This window comes from Pelobates fuscus, chromosome 5, assembly GCF_036172605.1.
Source record: "Pelobates fuscus isolate aPelFus1 chromosome 5, aPelFus1.pri, whole genome shotgun sequence".
Taxonomy (NCBI): Eukaryota; Metazoa; Chordata; class Amphibia; order Anura; family Pelobatidae; genus Pelobates; species Pelobates fuscus.
In genome coordinates this window covers 346,879,468-346,890,628 of record NC_086321.1, presented here as the reverse complement: position 1 = coordinate 346,890,628, position 11,161 = coordinate 346,879,468, and the positions used below count along the sequence as shown (strand labels likewise).

The 11,161-nt window shown below is 44.2% G+C and overlaps 1 protein-coding gene across 2 annotated transcripts in view; it reads left to right on the top strand.

The window, feature by feature from the left end:
• The first annotated feature begins 9,703 nt into the window (after positions 1 to 9,703).
• The window catches only part of RANBP3 (RAN binding protein 3), a 38,688-nt gene continuing 37,230 nt past the window's right edge, over positions 9,704 to 11,161 (top strand). For both annotated transcript variants that reach the window (XM_063455840.1, XM_063455839.1), the window contains exon 1: positions 9,704 to 9,920. In XM_063455840.1, coding sequence (XP_063311910.1) covers positions 9,899 to 9,920 — 22 coding nt within the window. In that variant the 5' untranslated portion in view covers positions 9,704 to 9,898. The remainder of the gene's footprint in view (positions 9,921 to 11,161) is intronic.

Sequence of the window (11,161 nt, the reverse complement as noted above, 5' to 3'; positions counted from 1 at the left end):
ATACACCTTCTATTAAAGGCCCACTTAGGCTGAGGGCCAACAGAGGCAGAGCCCCACGGCATCGTCCACACAGATGGAGGACCATCCGCTATCAGCGGTCACCTACCACCAAGGTCTTCTGTTTACTGGGACTGTGGCTCGAAGATGCTGGCCTGTCAACCAGACTGGGGCTGGAGGGACGCTCCACAGAGTCATCAGGGTGCTGCAGCCTCCTTGGCCCACCATATGCAGAACTAACGTTTCCCATCTTGGGCATAGGCTGAATGCAGGCTCGCTACCCAGAGCCGTGTCACCATTCACATACTGGGACCAACCATAATGAGCAGCTGCCACTGTTGGGATTTCCCCATGTAACGGCACCCTGGGTAGGTGAAGGGGTTAACGCCGCCAAAGCTGTTCTTTTTCCCGAATGCGAAGTCAGCCACCGAACACTCCTAAGCGCCGAACAGGAATCATACGAATTATCCCACCAAGCACAAGACGAGGCTCTGTGTTGAGGGTCAAGCAGGATCTGTTTAATGGTGGCTACATGTCAGCCTTTTATACAGGTCTTCCAGCAAGAGACACTCCCATAGGGACCTTGTGGAAGACTGAGACATTTTTACAGTAACCAATCACATGTATTTACAGAATGCAAACACTCCCACACAAACAGTACAACACCTCCTCTCTATCCTGGAGATAATTGGGTTAAGTGCTTGAAGTAACTCAATTACCTCCAGGGATAGAGAATATCCCCCATTATATAATAACAGTAAAAACACATAAAAATACATAAGTCTTATTTTACCGAGCGGAACCCCCACGTTCGACATATCCCCAGATAGCTTGGATCTGAGCGCTCAATATAACCAAACAGCGCTCAGATCCCATACATACAGTCAAATCGCCATGGAGCTGAAAGTCTGTCCATTGTGCGTTCGGCAGAAAAAATGAGCTCCATGGGTTTAGCTATCTGAGGCGGTTCCGTTCGTGGATTTTCAATATACCGAACAGCACGGCGTTCGTATGAATTGGAACGAAGAGATGGAGGGTTGGTGATCTCAGCGGTGTTCGTGGGAACCAGTGTCAGAAAATAGTTCCATGTATTTGTCGATGAACACCGCTGGGCGTTCGACTGTCCAAGATGGCCGACCGTTCGGGAGTTGGAAGTGGCTGCGATTAACCACAATGTTAATAGGGTCAAAAAGATTAATGAGCAGCACACTTCCCTGCTGGGTGGCCCGCCATTCGGTAGTTCATTTGTCTATTAGGGAATATCATCAGGAAACACACAAACAACTGGGGACTGGAAAACAAACAGATGAAATTGTCTAAAATAACAATCCAGAGGCAGAGAGGTCTGCCACACCCCACTTAACCCATATGTACCAGCCTAATTGTGCTGTTTGATTTGTTTATGTTTTCTTGTTTTTTGTTTTATTTTCTCTTAATGTCTTAAGCATTAAGCATCGGATCTATGCTTTACCTACTATGCTGATCTACTATTATGATAGACACAAAGCCAGTGCCTTCTACCTCCCCCATGTCATCTCATGTCTAGAAACAACTGTTTAACTACTTCATGCTTATAGTTTAGAAATGTTTGCCATCCTTAGTATATATATATATATATATATATATATATATATATATATATATATACACATAAAAGTGCTTATGTGTCATATGCCATGCTTTTTCTCTGTTTGACCCCATTCGGCTTGCAAATGCTGCTGTGGCATAGTGGGCCTCTATGTATTTCATGCACACAAAAATAAAGAATAAAAAAACAAAAAACCTCTGACATCTCAGATGTTTTTCTAGGTCTTCTTCCTCACACAGCTTCATATTGAACAGTTTTAATTTTGAATAAAAGCTTTAAATTAAACTGCTACGTCCATACAATTCTCTTCCCATAACTCCTGGGATGTTTTTATTCTTATTAGTGTACTATCTACTGCAAGAGATTACTGAGGGATTTCTAGTACTATACATGACGTAATCCGTCACCTGCTATTTAAATCTACCTATCTTTTAGAACCCTGCTGGGGGTTTACTAACTAAATATCTACTTTAGAGTTTGCAAAGTTATGAAATACGTAGACATGTTCACGCTTTTTTGTCTCTAGCTACCCATGTCTCTAGCTACCCGAGTGCCCAAATCGCAATACATGCCAACTTGCTTTTCCTCAAAGTGCCAATACGGCAATTAAACCTGAATACTGAAGCTTAAGTTTAGAAAAAAAACAACTCGTCCAGTTGTCCGAACTAATTAACATCTTTTGTTTTAAAAGAACACAACAACAGAGAGTTCAATGATACACATTTTAAATAATGATATAAATAGATAAATTTAAACTTATATTGATTAGTATCTCCAACAAATGCAATACATACACACAGACTGCTGAACACATTCACACACAGACTGCTAAATCAACACACAGACAGACTGCTGAATACATACACACAGTCCGCTGAATACACGCACACAGTACGCTGAATACACGCACACAATCCGCTGAATACACACACACACAGACTTCTGAATACGTACACACAGACTGCTGAATACGTACACAGGCTGCTGAATACACACACTCCTGAATATACACACTGCTAAATACACATACAGACTGCTGAATACACACACAGTGTGGGGGGTAGATTTGCTTTGCGTGTGGGCGGTAGGGGTGCTGTGTGTGGAGGGGGTGCTGTGTGTGTGGAGGGTAGGGGTGCTATGTGGGGAAGGGGTGCTGTGTGTGGAGGTAAGGGTGCTGTGTATGTGGGGAGGTAGGGGTGCGGTGTGTTTGAGGGTAGGGGATACGGGTTCTGTGTGTGGGGGGGGGGGGTTTACATAGTCACGCAGCTGAAAAGAGACTTGCGTCCATCAAGTTCAGCCTTCCTCACATTTGTTTTTTGCTGTTGATCCAAAAGAAGGCAAAAAACCCAGTTTGAAGCACTTCCAATTTTGCAACAAGCTAGGAAAAAAATTCCTTCTTGACCCCAGAACGGCAGTCAGATTTATCCTTGGATCAAGCAGTTATTACCCTACATTGAAAGATTATATCCTTGAATATTCTCTTTTTGCAAGTATGCATCTAGTAGCTGTTTGAACATCTGTATGGACTCTGATGAAACCACTTCTTCAGGCAGAGAATTCCACATCCTTATTGTTCTTACAGTAAAAAAAAACCTTTCCTTTGCCTTAGACGAAATCTTCTTTCTTCCAGTCTAAACGCATGACCTTGTGTTCTATGTAAAGTCCGGTTTGTGAATAGATTTCCACACAATGGTTTGTATTGGCCCCAAATATATTTGTATAATGTTATCATATCGCCTCTCAGGCAACGTTTTTCTAAACTAAATAGTTTTACATTTGTTAACCTTTCTTCATAGCTGATATGTTCCATTCCTTTTATTAAATTTGTAGCCTGCCTCTGAACTTTTTCTAGCGCCATAATATCCTTCTTTAGAACAGGTGCCCACAATTGCACAGCATATTCAATATGTGGTCTTACCAGTGATTTATAAAGAGGCAAAATGATATTCTCGTCCCGAGAATGAATGCCCTTTTTCATGCATGACAATACCTTACTGGCCTTGGCCACTGCTGATTGACATTGCACATTGTTGCATAGTTTGTTGTCTATAACCATTCCCAAGTCCTTTTCGTGTGTGGTTATCCCTAATTCGCTTCCATTAAGGGTATACGTTGCTTGTATATTCTTTACGCCGAAGTGCATAACTTTGCATTTTTCATCTGCCAATTGAGTGCCCAGTCCCCCAGTCTATCTAAATCCCTCTGCAGCAAAGTAATATCTTGCTCACATTGTATTATTTTACAGAGTTTTGTGTCATCTGCAAACACTGAAACATGACTTTCAATGCTGTCTTCAAGATCATTTATAAACATGTTAAATAGAAGGGGTGCCAGAACAGAACCATGAGGGACACCACTTGCCACCTCTGTCCAGCTTGAAAATTTACCATTAATGACAACTCTTTGTACTCTGTTTTTAAGCCAATGTTCTACCCAAGAACAAGCCTTTTCATCTAGACCGATTTCCTTGAGTTTGAACACTAATCTATTGGCAAAATCCAAATAGATTACATCCACTGCAACACCCTGATCTATACTTCTACTTACTTCTTATTAGAATGCAATCAAGTTAGTTTGACATGACCTGTGCTTCATAAAACCGTGCTGATTTTTGCTGATAACCATGTTCTTCTCAAGGAATTCTTGAATAATTTCCCTTAATAACCTTTCAAATATTTTCCCAGCCACAGACGTTAAGCTCACAGGTCTATAATTTCCAGGCAAGGATTTTGAACCCATTTTAAATTTAGGAACCACATCAGCCTTCATCCAATCCTTTCGGAACACTTCCTGAAAGAAAAGAGTCTTAAAAACAGAGGTTCACTATTTCTACACTTAGTTCCTTAAAGGGAAACTCCAGTGCCAGGAAAACAATCAGTTTTGCTGGCACTGCAGGTCCCCTCTCCCTCCCACCACCCATCCCCCAGTAGCTGAAGGTCAATTACCTGAGACCCCGCCGATGTCCCTCGGCGGTGGTTTCTGCTCGTCGCCACTCCTCCCAGTGATTACGTCAGCCGGTGGGCGAGACTGATCCCGCCGGCTGAGGAGACCTAATGCGCATGTGCGGCAATGCCGCGCATGCGCATTAGAGCTCTCCATAGGAAAGCATTGAGCAACGCTGGAGGTCCTCACACAGCGTGAGGACGTTCAGCGACGCTCTAGCACAGGTTCTGTGCTATGGACACGGAAGTGCCCTCTAGTGGCTGTCTAGTAGAGGAGGAGGAGTTAACCCTGCAAGGTAATTATTGCAGTTTATAAAAAACTGCAATAATTACACTTGCAGGGTTAAGAGTAGTGGGCAGAAGTGGTCTGGGTGCCTACAGTGTCCCTTTAAGTACTCGTGGATGGATACCGTCAGGCCCTGGAGCTTTGTTTATATTAATTTTCTTTCGTTGCTGCAGCACCTTGTCTTGAGTTAACCAATTACAATTATTTTGCAAGTTTTTAGTAGCAATCATTTGCCATGGGTTCTTCCTTAATACGGAGGAGAAATAGTTATTTAAAATTCCCGCCTTTTCCTGGTCTTCATTAACTAACACCACCGTTTCAGTTTTTAGTGTACCTACACTTTCATTTTTGGGTTTTTTAGAATTTATGTACTTAAAAAATGCTTTGGGGGGGCGGAGCCTGGCTGTGGAGCTGATCAGACGTGTGTAACACGAGCTCCATCCTGAAATCCCTGTTTAAGCTAAATAAACTTGGTTCTCATGCTACAATCTCATCAAAAACGCATCACCCTGGTAGGGGATGCAGGCTGGATCGTATAGAAACAACTCCCATAATGCTGAGCCACCGAGAACGCGGGCTGCATCACTGAGGCCTACCGCAGCAACAACAAGCCTGACTAGAGGCCTAAGTGGAGGTAAGAGTGCGGGTAAGGCGGCCGATCACCCAGCCTGGGACTCCCCAAAAGCCAATATTAGCACTGCGGAGGACCACCCACAAGCCTTCCACCCCCCGCCAGTGGGGGACATCCCGGCAACAGCAGCACACCCTCCGCTGACACACATCCCAGGGACTACAAGCTCCTAGAGTCTCCGACCCCAAAATGGCGGATGCAACGAGCAAGCCGGCAAACAGGGGGGACTGCGGGGAGCAGCTGAATAACACACTGATCAAGCTGGACACTATCCTTGCTGCCTTCTGGGCCGGAATCTCGGAGAGGGCGCTGACCACAGCTAACGTCAAGCGGTCTAATCCCGCGCCACTACCCCCGGCACCCACAGGCCCAAGGGGCGGACACAGACCAACAGTCACTAGAAGTCCCCTCAAAAGGCGCCGAAGGAGGGATCGGAGACACAAACGGACACGCAGAGCCTGCCTCAAGACAAGCACCCGCCTCCGCTTCAAGCCGCGTCAAAACCGCACCGGATATATGGCGCCCAGCCCACCGGGACGGTGCCGACCACCTGACTGAGCAAACTTACCCCACCATAAGCCGTTAACCTGGAGCTTTGCAGGACACTTGCCTCTGATGGTCCGTGTGATAGAGGCCCCCGGGGTATGTACCAGGCGCCCAGAAGGGATCGGATAAGCACAAGCAGGAGTGCGGAGTCTGCCAGGCATGTCTTGTTATAACCCCCACTGTACAGCGCTACAGAATTTGTTGGCGCTATATAAATAATAAAATAATAATAATAATACATAGACTTCCACATTATGCTGTTACTCATATGAACTGCTCTCCACAAGCCAGCTATTCATAAAGTAACAATTGGTTTAAAAATGCTGTTATTTCACCTCCCGAAGAGTCTATAACTATGGTCCCTCATACATATATCTACTATATTTACTATAACCACTTATGTATCTTGTTATTGACCAGTCTTGTCTCATGGGACACCTTCAGTTTGAATTAACACTAGAGGTAGGGCTGCTGACATGTTGTAACAGTTGATAACGTGCAAATCACACCCTAACCACAACAGCTGTCGTTCTTAATAATGCAATTCCTTAGACTTACAAACCCCAGCGCTACTAGCCATGTCAAATGCACGTTCAGTCTAGCATGCTACACTATACCACCTTTATGTTTAACTGCCTGTATTCCTCATGTTAACTATAAAAAAAAATGTGCTGTCTTTAACTGCAAAATGTTATGAAAATGAGTGCAGAAGCTGTCGTGGCTCTGCGCGCTTGTTGTGAATCTGAGCACATGAAAAATAAAGAGTTAAAAAAAATGCTTTGGGGTTGGTTTTGCTTTCTTTAGCTATAATTTTTTCATTTTGAAGTTTAGCAAATCTAATTGCCTTTTTGCACGCATTATTTGCTTCCTTATATCTTTTATAAGATGCATCTGATTTGTCCAATTTAAATGCTTTAAATGCCCTTTTCTTATTTTTAATCTCTTGTTTTACTTCTCTACTAAGCCACATTGGTTTTAATTTGTTTCTTTAATATTTATTACCCAATGGTACATACTGAGAAATGTACCTTTCTAATATTTGTTGGAAGATGTTCCATTTATCCTCAGTGTTCTTTTCACTAAAGAGTTTATGCTAGTCAATATATTGTAAAGCTGTCCTTAACTTTTTGAAATTGGCCTTTTTAAAATTATATGTTTTAGTATACCCCATGTGCTTTTGTTTTTTTGAGTTTATTTCAAAGGACACTATATTGTGATCACTGTTTCCCAAGTACTCACCTACGTGAATGCTGGTCAAAAGATCAACGTTGTTTGTTAAAACCAGGTCCAGACAAGCGTCCATTCTAGTTAGTGCTTGTGCAAGTTGTGACATGAAGGTGTAATTTAACAAGTTCAAAAACCTAAATGGGGTGGCGGGGGGTTGCTGTGTGTGTGGGGGGTAGGGGTGCTGTGCGTAAGGTGGTAGGGGTGCTGTGCATGGGGGGGGGGTAGGGGTGCTGTGGGGGTTAGGGTTGCTGTGTGTGTGGGTGTAGGGGTGCTGTGTGTGGGGGATTGGATAGGGGTGCTGTGTGGGGTGGGGGATTATCGTAAAGATACATAAAAAAAAACATATATAAAATCTTTATCCCCCTCCTCCCTTCTTCTTAACTTCATCAATGGTGGTCCGGTGGTGGTAAGTATGTGCCTGGCTGCAGCTCTCCTGTCCTCCCGCGCAATTCTGTGTTGAGCGTTGCCATGGTACCGTGCGGCAACGCTCCAGATAGATTGCTCGCGGGAGGACAGGAGAGCTGCTTCACAGATCCCTCCCCCTGCTTCCAGGTCCTCCCGACACGAAAGCAGAGTAGGCACCTGCCGTTTTGGGCAGGCAGGTGCCTACTCTGCATTGCTGCCAACCGGTTTAACAGGCGCCAGCGGCCCTCTCCCCCGGCGACCTATGGCCGCGTGCCCACAGAGAGGGCCCAGTGTGCCATCTGTGGCATGCATGCCATAGGTTCGCCATCACTGCTCTAGGATATACCCTCAGCCACTTGGCTATTACCAATAGGGTAACCTAACTATATTTATCTACTTATACATTGTATATCTCCCCATGGATACTGTTTCTTTGCTACTCTAGATCCGTATCAATATTTGGCTAATTTGTAAAAAGTATACTTTGTACTCATTCGCTACAGTAGTCAGTCCTATTTTATACTTTCCTTTTCTTTTTACACCAGTATTATTTTTCACTTTTTGGTGCTTTGGTATATTTAGATGTGTTTACCCAGTTAGGGCAATAAAGTTTTTCTTCTTTTATCTCATCTCATTTTAGTACTGCTATGCATATGTAAATAAGGCACTATATGCCATTATTTCTACTCGGTCATTATTACTAGGGTAATAGGACTGGGATCAGGTGTGCTTTCTTGCAGATCCTGTCCCAGCCCTTCCAATCATTACCCGACAACCATTACAAACTTGGTAAGAGCTTCTCTTTTTCCAACACTGTATCTACTCTTACTTTTAGCCCTTTACCCACTGCCAATGGATGATGGACTTTGGAGGTCAATTTACCCTATAAGCACCTTGACGCTCCCTAATCCTAAATTCCTAATCCATCTATAATGAGATGAGACTACTGCGAAGTAGCACACTGGTGAACCCAGTGTATTACAGCGCTGGTTACTACGAAATGGGCCCATGATAAAAAAAACAATCCATCATGTGATATAACCCAAGGTCTCTGCTTTTGTTTATGTTATGCATTTACGGAGTAGTTGGAATTTGTGACCCCTTACTAACAGATCCAAGCAGGAAACACTGCTATAGCCCACTTAGTGGTCTAAGTGCCCACGGCGTAGCACAAGCGTGTCTAATGATGCTCTCATTCTGTGGAGGTGGGACACCAGGGAACTAAAGCGAGACAGGACTAAAAATTGGGACTTTTGGGAGGTATAATAATTGTTGCATATCTAAGCTATGCAGTAAAGGGACAGCTGAGAAACGTTCGGTTCTCGAATTTTGTCATTTCCCAAAGCTGTAAAACAACATCTTGCATCTGGGATCCCATATTCTCAACCAACGACCTTTGTGTTATACTTTTGTGCATGCACAAGCGTACAGTGGTGATGGCCCCTGGTGCTTGAAGGTACAGGAGCTGAAGGAAAATTAAGGCACCTATAATTTACTTAAAGGAACACTATAGGGTCAAGAACACAAGCATGTATTCCTGATCCTATGTTGTTAAAAACACCATCTAGCCCCCTCTAAATATAGTATAATCTTACTTTTATTCCAGCCTGCTGCTGCTGCTTGATGTGCCCCTGATCTGCCTGCTTGGCTAACATCATCACAAGTGATTCTCTCAGCCAATCGCAATGCTTCTCCATAGGATTGGCTGAGACTGTCAAGGAGGCAGATCAGGGGCAGAGCCAGCATGATTCAAACACAGCCCTGGCCAATCAGCATCTCCTCATAGAGATGCATGAAGTCAATTAGTCTCTATGAGGAAAGTTCAGTGTCTCCATGCTGATGGTGGAGACAATGAATGTCAGTCACACTGTACAGCACTGCCCCAGGAAGCACCTCTTATTAGTAGTATTACTAAGAAATGCTTCTCTATTTTTTTTTTGGGGGGGGGGGGGTGGGAGAAGAGACAATCATAAGTAATAACCAATAATAATAATAATAATCACTGAGCATCAAAAATACCGTCATAGACACAGGGCGCAAACTGCGCATGCGCCGCCGCCAATACTGCGCTTTCCTCACGCGCCAGACCAGCCTGCGCGAGGAAGTTGGGAGCAAACCCCGCGCATGCGCCGTGCTCCCCTCCCACCCTGGCTTGGAACGTTCCACGCATGCCCCTAAATAGCCGACTCGCAGCTTTCTAGTTCCCGCCCAGCAGGCTCCGCCCCTTGACTGTCAAAGCGGCCGCGGGGCATTGTGGGAGCGGCTGAGGCGGTAAAATGGCGGATCTGGCAAACGAAGGTAAGTGTCGGGACACAGTGTGGAGTCGGTCCCAAAAAAAAAGGGCCTCCGCCCGTTGTTCCCGCTTGCCGGCATTGGGTGTGCTGGATGTGTGGAGGATGATGTGTTAAAATGTCTCACCACCGGCTTGGGCACAGTGGTCCACCCCGGGGGACTGAGTGCCAGGCTGGGGGCGCGGTCCAGGACAGTCCCTGGCTTGGAAGAGGCCTACAATCTCTAGGCCAAGTTCTCCCACTAGTTTGCCCTGGGGTTTATTCTCCTTGGCTGCCCTAGTAGGAATCCTGATGCAGCATCTAGTCTGCGCTTCCCTCTTGTGCCAGGCCCCCGTATTAATGATGCTTACACCGGTCTGATAAGCCATGGTCTGCCAGGCTGAGTATCACTTGCCTCCAAGTAACAGCAGATTGTTAAATCAGACAGTGAGGGAGACACGAGGTCAGATTTCATCTCACACCACCTGTACAGTATATACATTGTATTGTCCCAACTAGAACACAAAATTTAAAGGTGGTCACATAAAAGCGTTTTGTTTCCAAAAGCCCACGTTTTACAAGCACATCAAAGCACGGTATTATTAATACAATTTTGCCTGCAGCCAGTTTGTCATCAGAACTGAATTGTTTTTTGTTTTTTTTATCTGTGAGACAAGCAGCCTCTTATAAAGTTTCGTTTTCTTGAGTCTCTCTTTTTTTTTTTTTTAAAGAATAATCCCCCACCACCTCTGTGCAGGTTAACATTTCTTCTTTGGGTTGTGTATTAAGAACAATAAAAACTTAACTGTATTCTCGCTGCTAATTGTAAAAAAAAACAAAAAAAAACTAACTACATGGCCATGTGCCTTTTGGTTAGTTTTAGAATTTACAGGTACTCCTAGATTGTTACTGTAAAATTTTAGTAATTTGTCTCATTTAATGTTAAATATCCCCCCCTATAATATATTGTAAAGCTCTGCGGAATAAGTTGACGTTATAGAAATGTCAATAATCTTGGTGCTGGAGACTAGTTTTGGGCAGGTGGATGAGGCATTGTTGGAGTTTGAAGATTTGTGTTTAGGGGTGCAAGGATTACGGTACTGCATTTACTTGCGGTTCTCAAAGATATATAGATAATGCATTAAAGAAACCCTATAGCACTGGAAATACAAACTTATTCCTAATGCTATAGTGTTCTCATCCTGTCGGGGCTAACCCTAAATTTAAAATCGGTGTTTCTGCACACGTCGACACACTTGGTGGTGGTGC